General features: G+C 37.9%; 1 protein-coding gene across 3 annotated transcripts in view; it reads right to left on the bottom strand.

Annotated features, from left to right (window-relative positions):
• LOC131077277 (cold-responsive protein kinase 1) overlaps positions 1-21,146 on the bottom strand; it is a 136,539-nt gene that overhangs the window by 86,717 nt on the left and 28,676 nt on the right. For all 3 annotated transcript variants that reach the window (XM_058014732.2, XM_058014730.2, XM_058014731.2), the window contains exon 5: positions 20,820-21,057. In XM_058014732.2, the coding sequence (XP_057870715.2) occupies positions 20,820-21,057 (238 nt within the window). The remainder of the gene's footprint in view (positions 1-20,819; positions 21,058-21,146) is intronic.

The following is a 21,146-nucleotide window of genomic DNA, read 5'->3' as shown; positions in this document are numbered from 1 at the left end:
TGATGAAATGTCAGTTGCTGATTATAAGGTTACAAGGGTAGAATTGGGCAAGCAAACACATGAAGTCATTAAACATGATGCTCAGTTTTCTGTTGCTTCACTAGTGCAAAGGTGTGACGATCTTCTTGCAAAGAAAGACAAGCTAGAAGAAGAAAACCGACAGCTCATGGCAGCCATCAATAAAATCACAAAACCTGCTGCTGAAGGGAGTAACTCCATAGGTTCTTCCGGTTCCCAAGAATCGATTCGTGGAGTAGAAAGGGCTGCTCAAAAAGTACAAGCACTGGATTCCTGGATTGATCACCTTCATGATCAATGCGTGCAAGTGATAAAAGACATTTTTCAAATAATGTCTAAGCTGGAAACCATTGAGGAGAAATTGGATCAGACTTCTAACACTTTCAAAAAGAATCTGGAAAGTGTTGAGAAAAGTCTGGCAATCTGGCGTACCATGCCCCAACAACAGCTGAGTATTTTGCAGGAGCACACCATCATCTCTTCCAGGGTCATGTACTTGGAATTTGAGGAACTCATGGAAAACAAAACCCTTGTTCTTAAGTCCCTCATCGAAGAGATCAGTGATGCAAGGAGATTCCGGAATGAAGTTTATCAAGGTATTGTCTCACATTGTGAAAGGGCCTCTTGCAATATAGTAAGTCAGGATGGAGAGCTAATTCCAGAAGAAGAAGTTCTTGCGGACTTACAGATGAGGATTCATGGTGAATGGAGGAGTGAACAATTCTCGGCAGTTTCAATTCAAGCATTGATGAAACATCAAGCCTTTTTGCATGAGATCCACTCCATCCTGGATAGAGACAATTCCGCGCTCCACCGCTGTCATGACACTATTGTGAAGACTATGGTAGTTGCTAAGAACACTCATGAACCGAATCCCGAGGAACTACAAGCGAGCATCCGGAAATTTCAAGGATTCATGTCTTCCCAAAAGGCAACCTAAGTGTTTTTCAACACTTAGTTGAATTTTCTCTCTTTCGTAATCTTTAGTTGTAATTTCGTTTTGACAAGTTACATGTAAAAGTAATTTTTGTAAAATACAAGTTACACCTTACTTGTACTTTTGTAATTACATGTAAGGCAACTACAAGTTATGTCCGATTAGGACTGTAGTTGGAATAAGTCTTAGTTAGTTGGAGTAACTCTTAGTTAGTTAATGAAGTCTTAGTTAGTTATTGAATGAGTCTTGGTGGTTGAGAGAATCTCTCAAGTTAGTTAGGATCCTCCCACCTTTTTCTCAAGGCTCCTCTTCTATAAATACTTGAGAGGTCCATTGTAAATACATCTTTTGGAAAGCAAGCAAAAACTCTGCCAAATTTACAGCAAGAAGTCTTTGAGCTTATGTATGTGGATTGAAAGTTTTTGAAGAAATAATAAAGAAGGACTACTCAAGTTTTGAGTCTTTGAGCTACATGTTTGAGTTTTGAATCTTTTATTTCTTCTATGCCAAGTGTTTCTAAAGGAGCTTAGTCCAATCTGATTTGAAGTCTTTGAGCTGCAAGTAGAGAAGATTAATTAAAATAGGAAAATCTCTAGAAGGAGCAGCAAGTCTTTGAGCTTGCGTCTATTCTTGAGGAAAATTACTGTTTGATAAGAAATAGCAGCAAGTCTTTGAGCTTGCATTAGTTCTTGTCTTTGTGTTAAAAGAATAGATTATTCCAGTCTTTGAGCTGTTATCTTTTATTCGTTGTAAAATTTAGTATAGCAAAGGGTAGATAGGACTTCCAATAGTCAAGTCTTTGAGCTTGATATTGCTGTCCCGTCCCGAAGGAAGTGACGGGAGTCTTTGAGCTTTCAGGAAACTTCACTTCCTTTCTCTCATTTTACTTGAAAGTGGTTACTGCTGTTATTCAATCGCTATCCTTTTCTGTGAAGAGAAAAAGGATATTGTCTTTCTTGAAAAAAGAAGAAAGATTGCTGTCCCATCCAATTTTATTTTCCAAGTTGTAGTTAGATAGGGGGAGCCTTCCCTTAATTAGGAGAGTTTTTACTCGTGTGCTGTAGTTGAAACCACAATTTTGTATATTTCCCCAAGTGTACAAAATTTTCAACCAACAATCACCTCGGATCGGATCGGATCGGATCAGAACTGTTATTAAGTTACAGGCAGTAATATCTTTGTTCTAGGTGGTATGCATGGGGATGTGCTTAATGTATGCTTAATATATGATACCTGATAATGTTCTTATGCAGAATTTAATAATAATATTAATATGGACTGCAATATGTATGACAGTTATACTTAATTTCATATATATTCATAATACATGTCAAGTTAGTATACTTATAGCCTAATGCTTGTTACTACTGTCAGTATTTAAGAAAGTTGAGAATGGAGTTGTTTCCAAAGAGGGGCAATCTAAATCCAATCAATAGGATGATTCCCAAGATAGGGTAAGGATCAACGTCCCGTAAACTTTGAGGGTATGGTCCCAAGATAGGGTAAGGGCTTGGAACCGTAAACCTTGAGGGAGCCTATTGTAGCTTGGTCTCTGAGCGCTTTGGTAACATAGCCATCCCCTTCTTCCTTAGAACTGAAGTAGTAACGTAGGTTGACACTTGCATTAAGAATTATGGATGATAAAATTAATTATCTAGTATGATATAATTAGTTCTCTAGTATGGTAAATGAACAATTTACTTATTAATAATTGATAAATTAATTGAACTATGGAATATCACAAATTGATTCATGTTAAGATAGATTTTGTCTTCTAATCAATTTAGTTGAAGTCATAAGTATTTTGAAATAGATTAATTATGGTTAAAACAGGCCTAAACCTAGTAGGGGAAATTTTGTGTACGTGCCTGTCTGTGACCTGATCAATTAAATACTAAAATTAAATATGGAATGTATGCCCACATTAAATATCTAGTGCTTAATTGTTCCAATGAGTGAGATCAAAACAAAGAAGAAAAGTTGAACTTCATATATTTGTAAAGACATTGCGAACTTGAATATTTCCTCTCTATTTTGAACTTCATTTAATTTGTGTGTGCCTTCATCTATGTGCGTAAGGGAAAATAAGCCAGTTACATAAGTATCGCTGCTAATTGAGTAAATGAAGTATTCATTAATGTCATAAATAAGTGAGTTAAGAATTTATTGTTCACAATGCTTGTATTTGTTGTTGGATATCTAGAGGTTGATCTGAGATCCTTTATCAGAATTATTTTATTATATACTGTAGCTTACTAATTGCTATTGATTCATGGAAGTATAGGCTCTCACTATCATTGCTTGGTTAGTATCTCCATTGGTAAGTATACTTCACACTCCTTGTAAACATTCTATCAGTACTTCCTCACCTATGATCTGATTGAGTCTTGACTATCAATTGAATGATTCTATAATGGTTACATAAAACTGACTTTTCAGTTGAGTATTTACTATCATGAAGTGTGAAGTATGGTGATGTACAAGTTTTCAAGGTTATGTGTTACAGGCTGGCTCTTTTAATTTGTGTCACATAAGTACTGTCTCAACATTCTATGGATCATTGGTTATACTCTTAAAAGAACACATCTAACTTATCATGAATGTTGTGATCCTCACCCAAGGTCATTTTTTATAACCTCATATAGTAGGTGATGTATGTCGAGGGCCAAGGCCTTATTGACATCATAAATCCATAAGCTTGGATTGATGTGGCTTCAGAGGGAGCTTTGAAATAAGGCATAAGGATCTTCTCACTCAATTAGAAGAAGTTTGAGGATATGTCCTGATCATAATTGCACCATGGGTCCAATTCATAAAAGGTGAAGTTAGCATTTCTCATCCTTGTTTATGAATACTTATGATCTATGATGTTTGGCTATCAGTCTGATATTGAGGATTAAGAGGGAGCCCTATGACCTTCAATAAAACTCTTGGTATGAAAGAATATTTGATAAGCCTAGGGTTTTTGTAAAGATTCTAACATGTTCCTTAAAGTATTTGAAATGCTAATTCTGAAGATCAAACTCTGACTGATAAAGATAGTCTCATGATTTAATATAAGAAAGAATTAGCTCAAAATTGAGATGGAAGATCTAAACCTAAAATGCATTACTTCTAAGTTAGAAGTGTGGCAAGGATCTAATGAAATTATTCTAAGTCAAGTTTTCTATTGTTATGTTAGAATTATGGATTATAAACTTATATGGAAACTAACTTGAAGAAGTTGAGTATGTCTGCAACCAACTATGATCTTGCAGATTCATCTGAATAGAGGCAAGTTGATTGGTGAGTGCTTCAGCCAAGCATATTGTTGCAGGCAAGCATATTTTGATATTTGCAGGACAATTGATTATGGGCTGAAGTTGCTTAGGTTCAGATTGGTCAAGAAGTGTTACGGACAAGGAAAACACTTCAAGCATTCACCCACTGCGATCTCTTGGACCTACAGGGACAGTCCTCAGTTGCATTAAGTATTACTGTAGCTAAATACATTGTTGCAAGTGTTGCATCAAGAGAAGTAGTGTGGTTTCTCAAAATTCTTGTCATGCTATTTTGATTTATTATCAGGGTTGTATAGAGATACCTGACAATTCAATGTTTTATGGCAAGACAATCATGTGTTGCGGATGTTCTCACCAAGTCTCTTGAAGCTTGAGATAGACTTGGAGCTGTGGAGAACACCGCCTTGGTTGAGAGGGAGTCTCAACCTCTGTGATACATTGTGTTGTATCAACCACCCTCTGCGGGCAATGTAAGGTGGTAGTGTAATCTTCTCAGGGAGAAGAGTAATTGTTACCATCCTCTGCGGGCAATGTAAGATGGTAGAAAAGATTCTCTCCACCCTCTGCGGGCAATGTAAGGTGGATCCAGTCTATGCTTGTGTGCGAGCTAGAAGACTATGTTGTGTAGTTCCATTCTATGCTTGTGTGCAAGATGGAAGACTACAATATTCTGATTATGTCTATTCCATTTCTTGCTTGTGTGCAAAATGGAGGATTATGTTTATTAGATTCCATTCTATGCTTGTGTGCAAGATGGAGGACTATGTTTTCATTTTATGCTTATGGAGAGCAATGATTATGTATCTCCACTCTATGCTTGGGTGCAAGATGGAACATTATGATGTTACATTCTTCTTTGGGAGAAGACTGAGGTAAAGACAATGAATGATGGATATGCATGATCGATGGCACGGAAAGACTCCATGATGTGCATGAATAATTGTGTATGTATTCATGACTTGCAAGTGTGCATGTTAAAGTTTGAAGTCACCCTCCACAGGCCGTACAAGATGGATACTATGGGATACTTGTTGTGATCCTCTCTCAGGAATATTTGAAGTTGACAGCTAAGTTCGGATTACAATTTAAACATTGTATGTATTACTTAGGGCTGGGCCCTAATCTTGTAACCTGGTTGTAAGATTATCTTTCTCCCTAATTAAGAGGGAGTGTTGATTATAATTAGGGAATGGCGGATTCCAATTGCCTTGGGCAACATTGGAATCCGCCCAAGGGGGCCAGCCCCTTTCTCCAACGTGTAGGGATGAGCCCTATACCTCACTTCACTCCACGCTACATGCATAATAGCGTGCTTGCTTAAATAGGGCTGACCCTATCTATAAAGGCATTTCGGATTAAAGAGATTCAAATTAAATTAAAAGTAATTTAATTTATATTAGGCCGACATAAAAAGGATTTTGCATCACATATATATAAGACATATCTACCTCATTCAAAAGACAATTAATACACATCCTTCAAGCGAAATACATATCTGCTAATGATGTGAAGTTCACACATGCCTAAGGATGCGAAGCATACATCTGAGTTCACACATGCCTAAGGATGCGAAGTATACATCTGAGTTCACACATGCCTAATGATGCGAAGTATACAATCTGATTAATGCAAAAGCTGGTGAAGGAATTTATGCGAATCATCCCTGCCAATTAAAGAAGCAAATATCAAGTTCTTGCTGTCATAAAGAAGGCTGAGCTGTTCCAGAGTTAAAGTGCCAGGGTTACTGAATCAATGCAGATCTAAGACACATCAAGAGTGCAGATCTAGGGCTTGAGTCAGTGCTGATTGGTGTGTTGAAGGAGCAGACCTGATATACATGAAAGTGCAGACCTGTGGTTGATTCCATCAGCCCTAAGAGCAAACACTTCAGACATCTTCAAGAACCTAAGATAAGTGTTGTAACTGTTATATGAATATAATCCATAATCAGATCTGAGGATCTTTTCTGGCTGGGTTTTTCCTCCTAGGAGGTTTTCCCAAGGTAACCATGTGTTGTTCTTATTTCTTTGTTCATTTCTATGTCATGCCTAAATCTGGAAATCTCTAAATCTTTCAGCTAATCAAACTAAATTCTGATTTTTGAGTTTATATTAATCTGAAAGTAGTAAAAATAACACTTTGAGCCATTGACTTAATTTTTTGGTTTTAATATTTGTTTTGATGAAATGGATTTCACAATCCATGAATTTTGTATACATTAAACAATATTAATACATCTCAATGTTGTTTCCTTACCTAAAATCCACTTTCATACTCGTGTGATTAGTGTATACTTGTATATGCGATCAAACCAGCTTCCATTTGATTAGTTTAGTGTGTCTTTAGAGTTTATTTATAAAGTTGTCAAATAAATTACAATTAGGAGATCAAGCTTCAAAGCAGATTTGGAGATGGATTTTGGATTGATGAACTGTTTGATGCTTTGCTTTAGTTGAATCTCTGAGGATGCAAACCTTCAGCAGATTGATAGAAGGGCTAGACGAAACCCTAGTTCTTCTTCTTGGGAGTGGATTCGTGACGGAGTCTACATCAGCACCAAATTTGTGAGTCTTCTTTTGAAGACAAAATTGCAGCTGAGCGGAAGGTATTCCAGTCTTCCTATTTGAGCTTAATTTGTGGCCAAAGGCCAACTTGCTAAGACCGATTTTGGAGAAGTCAAATAGATATATTTTTTGAGGATTTGAGGACTTCATCAATTGAACACCTAGAGCTGATTTGCAATGACTTATGTCTGAGTTGTTGTCTCGGACCTATTCAGATTTTGCCACACTTGAAGAAGACCACAATTTTGCATTATGAGCCCATGGAAGCCACGATTTTGACTCTTGATTGGAGCGCTTCATTTCTAAGGTCTGATTGGTGGGTTTGTGTGTGAAGAGAGGTTGTGGTAACAGCTGATCAAGGACTGAGAATCTTCTTAGAAACAGGGGTGATTTCGGAAGAATACTTCAGCTCCTTGGTGCATGGTCATTTCATTTTGCATCTACAGATTATGAGTGATTAGACGATTTATGCAGAAGCATTTTGGGAGGATTTTGTGGTGTTTACAGGTGGTTACAGCATTCTGGAACAAAATCACATCAGAACCCTCATCTTCCACAATTTTTCTTATATGTCATTATTGAAGCATCATTCCTAGGATTGAAAGACACCGCTAATATAAGGGGAGAAAGGCGATTCAGTTTGAGGAATTTTGGAGGGTGTAATTGTGGTGAAATCAGGCCTAATCAGTCTGAGCTAAAAATCGTACCAGACTACCCCTTTACTTCGATTTGCTCACAACTCCCTAAATTGGCATCAAACATCATTGAGGGAGGTAGCACCACATTAGGGAAGCTTAGGCTATCATTTTGGGAGACAAGATTGAAGGCTAGCAGCAGTCAAATAAATTTTACCAGTCCTATCTGCATTGCAGCAGGGACGACTTCTGAAGATAAGGATTAATCAGCTGATTGGAGGCTTCTTGATAAATGATATTGCTTGCTTCTTCAAAGCAATTAATTCCAGGTTCTTTAGCATTATCATTTCATTGTAATTTCAGTCTGAGTGTTTAGGTTAGTTACAGACATTTGTCCTCAGAAAGTCTGAAAAGTAGTCTCAATAACAGTCCATGTATATGATCTTACTGCTGCCAATGTAATGTCTTATTTGATAGGAAATAAGATTAAGAAGAAAGAAGTTTTGATCTGCATCCACATTCATGTTTATCTAAGGGTGTATGACAACTGTTCGTCATAATGTCAGTGGCTGTTAGTTATGATTCTTAGGTCTAATTTCATATATATCAACAATAGATAGTTGCATTTGTGACTCTAGTTAACTATCGATTGAGAAGAATCAATTAGAAGTTGATTATTCATGTAATATTCATTTATGATGGTCTTCATTACAAACTGAAAACTTCAGAACAGCATAAGTTATAACACACAGTTTTGGGCAGAAAATATTCCTTGTTTTCAGTCATCATAGGACAGGGGCTATTACAATCTATGGGCCCCTACCCATGAAAAAACTGAAGTACCAACTTTCATTTATGACTCAGTCCACAAGCATGCCAAAAAAATGACCAAATAGACATATCAAAACCAGCAGCATCCACCTCAATAATTCTAACAAATGTAGTTCGTAAATAATAAAATAAGTTGCTTTGTAATTAAAAAGTTAGTTCTCGACAAACTATTTTCAATTGGTAATTACCAACAGTTGGTGTTCTCAACCACCATTGGCTATCCATATATTTCTCATTGTACACATAGTTGAGGACCGCAAATATAAACTCCTATATCTATTGCATATCTTATGAATGAAAGAATGGAAGGACATATATTTCTAGAAACATTGTTGTGAATGATTGCTATATTTCGTTATTTTGTTATTTTGTTTACTTCGTATTACTCATTCAAGTAGAATTATCAAGCAAACATTTGGTGTCATTGCTTCTTCGAACCTTGGCAAAGTATAACTTATGAACAAGAATCATTGTGATGTAATGGGACCGCCCATAGATGAACCTGTACAAGCCAAAGAAAGGGAAGACCGACTTACACAAGACCTTGTGAAATTGTGGGACATCTCATTGAAGCAACACATTCAAAGGGAAGCTCTCAGAAGAGAGATCCCTCAAGACGCCATCTAGAACAACCTAACTATCAAGGAAAAGGCTAATACTCAGTTGCACAAACTGCTAAGGCTCATTGCACACCATTTCATCATCCTGCATGATCTTTGGGCCGAGAGGGATCAGGAAGGTAACAAATACTGCAAAAGTACGAAGAGAGAAACCGAAGGGAGGAAGAGGAACATGACACTAGCAAGAGACATACTTCTGGATACTAATGCATGTGCAGCCTAACAAAGACAGCAAATGTATTCCAAATGGTCATGAAGCAAAAGAAGGAACGATGAGAAGATCCTTTCAACTAAAAGAGCAAGGAGAACGGCAAAGGAGACTAAGGAAAATTGTCGACAAAACTGAAGGATTTCTGACAAAAGGCCCAAGACCACCAAGGAGCAAAAGACAAAGCATTAGTCGAAGTCATAGTCAAGAGGAAAGGAAAACCTTCACTAAAGAACATATGAAGGGAGAGTGGGAGGATATAGCCAGACACCTGCTACTCCCTGAAGAAGCATACAAAGACCTCATTGACCAAGCGGGAAATCCATCCCTACAACCAACGTTGAATGAAGAGGAGGAAGGAGACCCCAAAAATGAAACTAAAACATTTGAGAATAACATACACTGTAGCAAAGAGTTATTCATTTCGAAAGAACCGAGAATTAGAGGAATTGAGCTGAAGACCCCCAGACAAAGGGAGTACAAAAACGATTTTGAAGATGACCAAAGTGCAAAGAACATTGAGGGAGGTCAGGTAGAGGACTGGGCAAGAGTGCAAGTCAAACACCCGAACATAAAGGCCAAAATAGTCCAATTAGGTTCAAGGCACAAGGAACATTAAGCAAGGAGAATGGTGACTCCCCTAGCGAGTCCAAGTGTTGAAAGATAGAAACTCCCGAAGTTTATAGGGAATGGGTATAAGGATCTTGAACGACAATGCAAAACATATGAGACTATATGGATAGCAAGTGGTTAGGAGACAAAGATTATTGGTTGAGAGCGTTCCCAACAACACTATAGGGCATAGCCATAGATTGGTTTACGAAACTTAATGCACAATCCATAGCCTCATGGGATACACTAAAGAAAGTATTTGAGGCAAAATTCAAATTGTTGTGGAACAACAACAAGATTGTACAAGATATTTATAACACCAAGCAAGGAAAGCATGAGAATGTAAAAGGCTTATAATTGTAGGCTCAAAGAATTGTTGGTGAAATTGGAGAACCAATCGACGGATGGATTGAAGAAGAGATGGTTCATTGAAAGATTGATCCCTTCACTACGTAAGAAAATGAATGTTGTTCCTCTATCCTCATATATCGATGCCTATAATCAAGCAATGTACATTGAGAGTGAAGACAAGACATCCTCTCAAGGGAAGTAGAAGACAAGCAATGACGAGAGCACAAAAGACAGTAGTGACAGTGAATCAAAGACGGTTCAAGCCCTACAGAGAGATATGATGAGACTGATGGAGCTCAAAGTCGAGAAAGAAAATACAAAGGAGAGCAAAGAATTATGGTGCACAAACTACAAGGTCGAAGGTCACACTAAAGTAAACTATCCAAAAAGTTGTTTTGTGACATCTACCAAGTGATAGGACATTCCATCAAGGAATGCCCATACAACCTCATAAATGTAATGAATAGGAGCACTTTGCCAAGGACTGCCAAAGCAACCAAAATAAAGCGAAGATGTGCAAATGGTGTGGGCCAAGTGACCATGAAGACACCGTTTGCCCGAAGCAAAAGGGCATTGATATGCTAGAAATGGAAGAACAAGACAAGCAATTCTAGCAATCACCAGAGCACAAACGAATAAATTCGTATACCCAAACCCTCATACAGAGAAAGAACAACTCTAAGAAGCCAAAGTAAAAGTAGAACAAGCGATAGCGAATGAACAAAGGACTTCCAATGAAACTGCAAGTACCTCTTTATGGTTGGAGTTGAGGAACATAGTATGAAAGGTGCTATAGACAACCATACCAATAAAGGTGACAGGCCTTCTTCAAAGTATTCCACAATTGAGAGTGGCAATCACCAACGCGGTTAATGACAACCAAAATCGGCGACAAGATGGTACAAGTGTAGCCATGAGAATACAACCACTGTCATAGGGAGAACAAGTCATTGGCACGATGTTGCTACTGATAAACATAGGGAAGAAACCGGTTGTCATACAAGATGGAGGATCGGGAGTCTACATACTATTGGAGGATACATGGAAATGCCTGGACAAGCCAACCCTCTGGCCTCTGACCTTCCAACTAGTAGGTGCCAATCAGCATGGATTCAAATTGTTGGGAACACTAATGACATACAAGTTAACAATTGGAGCTCAACAAATCTTGTTGAGTTTTGTGGTCATCTCGTTGCTGAAGAAACCATATGATGCGTTTCTTGGGAGAGGATGGCTAGTTGCAGCCAAGGCGGATCACAATTGGAAATTCCCACACCCTCTTGATAGAAAACAAAGGGAAGATGTACGTCATCAACTTGAGGAACCAAGGGGTAATTGAAGAGATGGCTTCATCTAATTTGAACTCGAAAGGAGGAGAATCAAGAGTAGAAGAAAGGAGGTTCATGGAATCGAATGACGAGGGAGTTCTTGACCTCCAGCATTGCTCCAAGGATGAGCAAGCTCCTTGAATGGACCTTTTTACTTGCAAATGGAAGACTACAAAGTGTTCCAGCCTGATTGCAACATGTTGCAAATCAAGGAAATTGAAGATCGAGCGACAAGTCCAACGTTTCCCCTAGAGTATGAAGAGTACAAGGAAGGAATAGCCAGATTGGATGATATGCTAGCCCATAGCTTTGAGTGGGACAAAATTAGCCGAGAATGAAGGTAGTGAATCTAGAAGAAGGCAATCCATAAACGATCATGATCAGAGAATGATTGGGACCAAGTATCGAAGGCAACAACATTCAAAATCTTATGTAATATAAGGACACCTTTGCATGGACGTACAAGAACTTGAAAGGGATACCTCTAGAGCTATGTGTACACAAAATTCCTCTAGGGTTAGAAGAACAACCCATATGGAAGCGGTCCTATAGGATGAACAAGAATCATGTTGCAAAAGTCCAAGAAGAGATAGAAAATATGTTGGAGCTGGCATAATTTTCAAGGTCGAGACTAGTGATTAGGTTTCCCCGATAGTCATCTCCTTGAAGAAGATATCTAAACAAATTCGGATGTGTGGACTTTAGAAGTCCAAATGCAGTTACTATTAAAGATCCATTTCAAATCCCTTTCACTGTGTCGATCCTGGAAGAGGTCACATGTCATGAGATCTACTCATTCATGGATGGCTCCTCTAAGTACAATCAAATAAGCATAACAGAAGAGGACAAATTAAAAACTACACTCATGGTTGAAGATAAGGTGTATGCATACAACCGGATGCCATCAAAGGACTGTACAATACTCCAACAACCTTTCAAAGAATCATCTTGTGCATCTTTGACAAAATGTCTGTGCGGAAACTTCAATGTGTTCCTATGTGATTAGCCAATCTATAGTGACCAGGAGACCCACCTGAAATCTCTCAGGGAATGCAAGGAAGATGTTGAGCAACACAATTGGCTCTACACTTGAAGAACTACCAACTCATGGTATTGTAGGGTAAAGTGCTTGGGCATATAGTTTGTAAAGCCAGACTAAAGGCCAACCTAGACAAATAAGGGTGATCATACAAATGGAAGCACCACAAAATGTCATAGAAGTCGAATCATTCTTGGGTCACATCGGCTACTAGAAAGGATTCATAAAAAACTTTTCTCAAATATCATACCCACTCGACACACTCACTAGGAAGGGCCACACATTTACATGGATCGAGAAGTAGGAGAAGGCCTTCAATGAACTGAAGGTACAATTAATCAATTCACCAATCCTTGCATATCCAAATAAGAGTAAGGATTTTATGTACACATCAATGCATCCAACTATGCAATTGAAGCAACATAGGCATAAATAGAACTGCAAGGATTGGATCATCCAGTCTTCTTTGCCAACCGATTGTTGTCAAGGGCAGAGAACTACAGCACGACAAAGAGGGAAACACTAGGAATGGTCTATTATGTACAAAAGTTCAAGCATTATCTATTGGTAACACTAGGCCCTCATGTACTAGGTGAATAAGAAAATTATTCAAGGTCGGGTAAGTAGGTGGCTATTATTATTGCAAGAGTTTATATTTACCATCATTGTTCAGCCAAGGAAAAGCCATGTCATAGCCAACCAAACTGTCAAGAATTAAATCGAGTGGACCACTCAAGGGTGTGAATGAGGATTTTCTAATGTTCATTTGTTTCAGATTGCAGCACTAGCTCCTTGGTATGAGAATGTCAAGGAATACCTATCTACTTTGACCTTTTCGAAGGGGATGCCACTAGGAGAAATAAGGAAGTTAGCCATAAAGAGTAAAACCTTTGTTGTCCTCATTTTTGTTTTCAAAAATGAAGGACCATTACATGAAATTTTTGTGAAAAAATGAAAAAATTTACTCTATGGCATGCTTCCCGAGGCAAAATTTTGACTAATCCTTGGACTGGCTTAATCCTCAGTCCATCCTCGAACTACATTTCGAATTTCATCAAATTCTGGGTTCGTTTGCTATGTCTTTCCTTCAGTCGGGTTTTAAAACCCCAACTGCAGGTGGAGAATTTTCTTCAAACTGCAAGTTTTAATGATATTCATTGTTTTGGTCTTTGTAGGGGAATTTTTGACCAATTACATGTGCACTTTTATTTCAAATATGTTACTTGTAATTTATTTTAAATTTCCCCTTTGTTGTTTTTATCTTTTTATTGTTTTTTGGTCATTTTTAGTTAAAATAGGGATTTTTTGGCTCAACTGCAAGTAAACTTGCAATTTGGTCAAAAAACCCCTACTTTAATGGTTTTCACATGTAATAGGGATTTTAAATCCCCATTACATATGTGCAAGTAAACTTGCAGTTTGGTCAAAAAACCCCTACTTTAATGGTTTTTGCATGTAATAGGGATTTTAAATCCCCATTACATATGTGCAAGCAAGTATAACTTGTTGTAGGGATTTTATTTCCCATTTACAAGTATTTAAAACTTGCAGTTTGCTCCAAAAAACCCGATTTTGCCTTGTAAGTGAAAAAGTGACAATTTAAAACTTGCACTTTAGTCCAAAAAACCCGATTTTGCTCATAAAGTGCATTTTTGACATTTTAAACTTGCTATTTGGCCAAAAAATCCCGATTTTGCCTAACATGTTGAAAAAGTGAAATTTTAAACTTGTCATATCCTCCAAAAAACCCGATTTTCATTGTTTCATACATTTTAAACTTGCTATTTGTTCCAAAAAACCCGAATTGCAAGGAAAAACATGTTTTTTGAAGATTTTTAGCAAATTTTTGTGGAGATTTTTTGGGAGATAGAAGGCGTTTTGGATTCCTTCCTATTTCCATGCATTTTTAGACACCTTTCACGCCACATGGAGGTTAAGTTTGCTGGTTTTTAGCTTTATAACAGCAAACACGTTTTTGCCAAAAAACCACGTTTTTCTTCATTAAAAATGCCACGAATCAGCAATGTTATGAATCGTTTTGGCTTGGTATGCTAAGGTATTGAGGTTAGAAAGAGTCTTGGCCATTTTCCATGCCATTTCTCATGCATTTGCTGCCACGTTTTTCAGTTTTGGGCATTTTTTCAAAAACGTGGCTAGGGTTTTGGAATACGGTTAATTTCTTTTTAAGAGATATTCTTCTTTATTTCAAAGATTGATTATCTTTTGGAGAGGCATTTTCACATTGGAGCAAGGTAAGATTTATTTTCTTCTTGTTTCTTTTTTCTTGTTTTCTTGTTTTTTCCTTTCTAGTTGTAAATTTGCAAATGGTTGGTTCTTCCCCAAAAATCAGATTTTGTGAGAGAGATTTTCCCTTTTGTAAAGCAATTTTAGAATTGCATTGTTCTTCCTCATTTTCCCTCTTTACTTGTATTCGGGATTTTAAATTCCGATTACAAGTTGGATGAAAATCATTGTTCTTCTCTTACGGATAAAAGATTTAACCATCTTTTGTTGAAATTCCAAGTTGCAAAGATGAGAAATACCCATCCTTTCAAAATGGGGTTTTTTGAAATCCGGGTTGCAAGTTGAAAGTTCTTCCCGTTTTTGCATTGGCAAAGTTCCAAGTGATCTTCTTGAAATTCATTTTTACCTATCCGCTTCCAATTCCCTCATCCATACATACCATTTCATCCACTCATTTCACACATTCATTCGTTTTCCCCATTTAAAGTCTACCTGCGGTCAGCCATCCAGAACCCGAAATTGGTCCAAAATGCACTCAAAAAACACTTGAAAATGAGTTCTAAAGGTCCAATTACAAGTGCAAACTTGTAGTTACCCATTACACATATGAAGTTGCATGTTTGTTCCCACATTTGCAAGTTAATGCTCTTGTTTTCCCCACACATGTAATGCAACTTCCAAAACCCGAAATTCACTGGTGAGCCCGTTTTTGCATCAATTTCTCTCTTCCTTTGTCAGTCCGGTTTGCACACACGATCTACCAAATCAATGGATTAAGGCATGGGCCTTATTTTGCAAGCAAATTTCAAGAATGAAGGATGATACAAAGAAGAAATACAACAACAATTCATGGTTGAGAGCATAAAATGCTTTCAAGACAAAGATGGTCATGACATGAAAAGAGGAAGGCAGCCCGTTCCCTCTTGAAAAGCTAGTATTACCCCAAGCAAGAAGACAAGGATGCAAGTTCCCGTTCCGGTTCAAGATGTCTTTACCAATCTAGAATACTTCAAGTTCTAGCATCCTGAAGCGACATGAAGATCATCACAGACAAAGGATGATGCAGTTAGAGTCGTGTCTTTAGACACATGGAATAGTTTTAGTTATGCATTTGCAATTTTGTTTTGACAAGTTACATGTAAAAATATTTTTTGTAAAATGCAAGTTACACATTACTTGCACTTTTTTAATTACATGTAAGACAACTACAAGTTGTGTCCGATTAGGACTGTAGTTGGAATAAGTCTTAGTTAGTTGGAGTAACTCTTAGTTAGTTAATGAAGTCTCAGTTAGTTATTGAATGAGTCTTGGTGGTTGAGAGAATCTCTCAAGTTAGTTAGGATCCTCCCACCTTTTTCTCAAGGCTCCTCTTCTATAAATACTGGAGGAGTCTATTGTAATATATATCTTTTGGAAAGCAAGCAAAAACTCTGCCAAATTTACAGCAAGAAGTCTTTGAGCTTATGAATGTGAATTGAAGGTTTTGGAAGAATAATAAAGAAGGATTACTCAAGTTTTGAGTCTTTGAGCCACATGTTTGAGTTTGAATCTTTTTATTTCTTCTATGCAAAGTATTTCTAAAGGAGCTTAGTCCAATCTGATTTGAAGTCTTTGAGCTGCAAGTAGAGAAGATTAATTAGAATAGGAAACTCTCTAGAAGGAGCAGTAAGTCTTTGAGCTTGCATCCATTCTTGAGAAAAATTATTGTTCGATAAGAAATAGCAGCAAGTCTTTGAGCTCGCATTATTTCTTGTCTTTATGTTGAAAGAATAGATTATTTCAGTCTTTGAGCTGTTATCTTTTATTCATTGTAAATTTTAGTATAGCAAAGGGTAGATAGGACTTCCAATAGTCAAGTCTTTGAGCTTGATATTGCTGTCCCGTCCCGAAGGAAGTGACAGAAGTCTTTGCGCTTTCAGGAAACTTCATTTCCTTTCTCTCATTTCACTTGAAAGTAATTACTGTTGTTCATATTTAATCGCTATCCTTTTCTGTGAAGAGAAAAGGATATTGTCTTTCTTGAACAAAGAAGGAAGACTGCTGTCCCATCCTGTTTTTATTTCAGTTTTAGTTAGATAGGGGGAGCCTTCCCTTAATTAGGAGAGTTTTTACTCGTGTGCTGTGGTTGAAACCACAATTTTGTATATTTCCCCTAAGTGTACAAAATTTTCAACCAACAACCTTTCAGCTCATTAATGGGTTGCTCGGTTACTATTTCCTTATAGCCAGCTAACTTCACCAGAGTGTTCAGCATCGCATCTATAGAGGCAACAATGTGCAAACCAACTAGGAAAATTACACCATGGCACAAATAAGCGTCCCTGTGTCGACTGTCTCACCCAGACTTAACCTAGCAAGAGAAGGACAACATATGGAGTGTCGTGAATAGAGGAATACATAAGCACTTTTTGGCCAATACTGAATGGAAGTGTGTATTGGACTTAGTAAAATGTTTGTTGACAAGCGCCAACCAAGCATCTGACATTTCTATATGGATGATTGACTTCATGATCGGCCTTACAATGGGAAAAGTGTACGAGACTTTTGTCAAACAAGATAAGGGAATTCCTATCCCTAAAACACATGGCCTTCTGCATGACCTAGTGTTCCATCCCCCTAAACCTAGATGCTCTCTACACTCAAGAACCTGCGAACAAATGGGGCAAGTTCTATCCAGCTCCCAATATGATCCTTAATGGCCAACTAACTTTCATTGGACCACTTTAGACACTCAAGCAGCAACAGGGGAAGAGATACAACCAAGGAGGAAGAAAAATAAGCACAAGGACATGTCAAGAGAAGGTGAAGCTAGTACAAAAGATAATTATGAGGCCATTGAGTTATCCTCATCCACATCTACCACTATACGCAAGGACACTCCCATGGCAAATGATGTGTCATTAGCTATCGATGCTCAATCCTTGGTTCCACCAGATGTTGATATGGCAGAGGCTAATTCTATCGATGACACTACCATTTCCACCACTCCAACCACATTGCCTACAAAAGCCACTTTGCCAACCAAAGCCACCTTGCTAAGAAAAGCCATTTTTCCTGAGCAAGCTACTTTGGCTAAGGCTATCACCTTACCTGTGGAGAAAATTGAGGTTCCAGCATAATTCTCCAAGGGTCATGGTCGAAGGAATCAAGCAACAAGGGACATAGCAACCAATGATGGTTGTTGACAATGCTCAGCCTTTCTCTGCATAGGCAACTTCCCCTAGCATTGAGCACATCCAAGAGGAAGGTGATCCCTCCCACACGCAATAGCCATCTTTGGCTACACAGGAGTTAACCACGACTATTCCAACCAACCCACTAGTTCAAGAATAGGAATCAAGTAATTCAAAGGGGATCATTGAGATTGCTAAAAGTAATGAAGTGGAACCCTTGGGCACCATTCAAAGGTACATCTAGGACTTGAAGTCTGGCAATTGTGATGCAGAAGGTAGGAGACATCTACCCACAGTTGGATAGAGCTCATTCTCCATTGGTAGGGAAAGAAGCCCAACATATTCAAGCATTTATGCAAGAGAAATGTGAGGTGGATTTTACCCACCTCTTCACATCTAGAGGATGGCCTGGGGTGGAGTCCCCGGAGACGTTGGCAAATTGGCCCTTGCTAGGCCTACTATTGGAAAGAAAGATGGTAGGGTGATCACAACTTTATTTGGCATGGAGACCACCTTTACAGACTTGTTTTATAGCTTGCAACATCAGACAGTCTCCACTAACCAGCTTACACAACAAAGAGATGAAGCTCTACAGATGGTGCAGAAAGTGCACATTGAGATGGATGAGCGTACTCAAAAGTTCTAGTAGCAACTTGTCCAAATGGCACAACTAAAGTGACAACTACAAAGGCAAAGTTGGCAGAGAAGGACAAGGAGATAGAGAAAACTAAACACCAATGAGTGGAAGTTGCAAAGATGGTCAAGGGGGCAAGGGAATGATCATTGGTCGTAGCTCACCATTTGAAGATGTGCACGAAGGAGGTACATAGGCTATGGCAACTCAGCTCCCCGACATCCACTCCCTCATCTTTGGTACATCCAACTCCAGGGACGTCTTCTCACCCACCTTCTCAGTAGCTTTTGGTTTTGTGTTGTTCAGCTCCCAATTTTGTTATTTTGTTGTCTAGAAGATGACTTTCTTTTTGGTGGGGCTGATGTAGTTCATAAATAATAAAATAACTTGCTTTATAATTAAAAATTTATTTCTTGACAAACTATTGTCAATTGGTAGTTACAAACAGTTGGCGTTCTCAACCACCGTCGACTAGTCTATATATTTCTCATTGTACACATAGTCAGGGCCGAATGTCTAAACTCCTGCCTATTGCATATCTTATGAGTGAGTGAATGGAATGACATATCTTTTTGGAAACATCATTGTGAATTATTACTATATTTTGTTATTCCATTTACTTCTTGTGCCCTCAACCATAACCTTCTTCATTACAAAAGCTAACCTCAAAACAAAGGCTTTCTTCTATCATTATGGATAAGAAGGGCCTCCAAAGTTCATTGAGTTCTGTCATCCACAAAAAATTGACCATCCATTCTCAATCTTTCAACCTCTATTCTCCTACCTTGCATTAAGCTTTGGAGCTGCAATTTGTTTTTTTCATCCCACTCCTCATTTGAAAGATAGTGAGAAATTCTGTGGAAGTCAGCATCAATTCTCCTCCCTCTAACTCCTATGAGCCTCTGAAGCCTTCTAGATCAACATCCTCCATGTTTATACATTGAAAACCTTCACAAAGAATATCCCTATAATTTATTGAACAGTTTGAAATAATGGGAATGGTTGAGGACATAGTTCAGCCTGATGTCCCTCACTCCAATGCCTGAGAGGGAGGGAGAGAATTACCAACAAAAATTTCCAAAGTTTCTCCTAAAAATTTGACTTCTGCTTTATGAAAAGATCTCCTACTAATATATGAGTTTGAACTACAATCGGCCACCATGTGCCCCAGCTATTTCAAAAGGAAGCAATTACAGAGCACTCCTTTGAAATTGAGATATTGTGTCCATGAGCAGTGTGAAGAAACGATTTTAATGGAATGACAAATGGACTTTGAAAGATCAATTAAAACACAAAACCACACAAATTCATACAGTGGGGCACCAAAATCTTCATCACTTTTAATGAAAGTGCCAACCTGCTCAATCAACCACCAAATGAGACCATGATCTTGAAAACCTAAGGTAAATTATACAATCGTAGCCACATAGGAGCCACTGAGATAGCTGCAATAAATTGAGAAAGGGAGTCCAAGGACATAAAAATAAACCAGTCCATTCACAAAACCATAGACCATTGTTGTGAATGAAATCTCAATCCATGGAGGATGAAAATTGCACCAGAAAGAAACCATTTCAAATTGCACTAGAATTCAAATTGTTTAGAAAAAACCATGCCAAAGTAGGCTTGATATGCCTGCTCATTGCAGCAGGTCACTCCTATTGGCATGAGGAAGTGTAAGCACTTTGACTCCAATAATGCCTACAACATCCTTTGCACAGTCCTCTTTATTGTCAACCCTCTCCATTGCTCTGTATTGTTTGGTGTCTCCTCATTACATATACATGAGAACTGTTATACATGTAACATATTATGCCCAAAGCTATCTGCAATACTACCATCAAAGTTTATCTCAAAGCTACTGTACAAGTATGTTCCTCCAAATTTCCAATTACAAAATCTTGTTCTATGGTATATTATATGTTTCCTTCCCATAAAATTTGTTTTGTTTGTCTACTTATGGCTTTTACAATCCTATCCCTAGTGTGTTGAAGTGGGGTTCATCCTTAAATAATTGCTCAAAATTTTCTGACCAAAAAGGAGCAAGTACTTATTAATTAATTATATATAAGTTATAAGCTTCATTTTTAATTTACCAAGTAATGCATTCCCTTGTAGGAACAAATATTGGAGCATGCTATCCCAAATACAATTAAATTCTACTCAAATTCCATGATCTTCCCAATATTGTAATGCGTAGAAAGAGGCACATGTTGCCAAGTAATGACAATTGATTTTCATATAGAAACTGCACTTCTGCAAGAATTTTGAATTTGACAGCAACTTCGCTTCATGAAATAAAATTTAATTAAATAGATCGTATTCAAATAACTTAGAAACTTACAGTGTGCCAGCAACCCGTGTACTGATATGAGTGACATTATCCGGGAAAAGCTTAGCTAGACCAAAGTCTGAAATCTTTGGATTAAGATCTCTGTCAAGAAGGATATTACTAGCTTTAATGTCCCGGTGTACAATATACGGCACAAGCTCCTCATGAAGATAAGCAAGACCACTGGCAGTTCCCTTGCAGATTTTAGCTCTCGTTGGCCAATCCAAATCTATTTGACCAGTCTCTGAACCTGAAAACCATTTGAATGCACATCATGTTTAAATTCTACCTTAATTGTTTCCTATGCTCTTCCTTTACATTTTGTTTCTACTCCATGGA

Source organism: Cryptomeria japonica, chromosome 8 (assembly GCF_030272615.1).
Source record: "Cryptomeria japonica chromosome 8, Sugi_1.0, whole genome shotgun sequence".
Lineage (NCBI taxonomy): Eukaryota > Viridiplantae > Streptophyta > Pinopsida > Cupressales > Cupressaceae > Cryptomeria > Cryptomeria japonica.
Note: the sequence above shows the minus strand (reverse complement) of the source record. Positions and strands in the feature narration are given on the sequence as shown.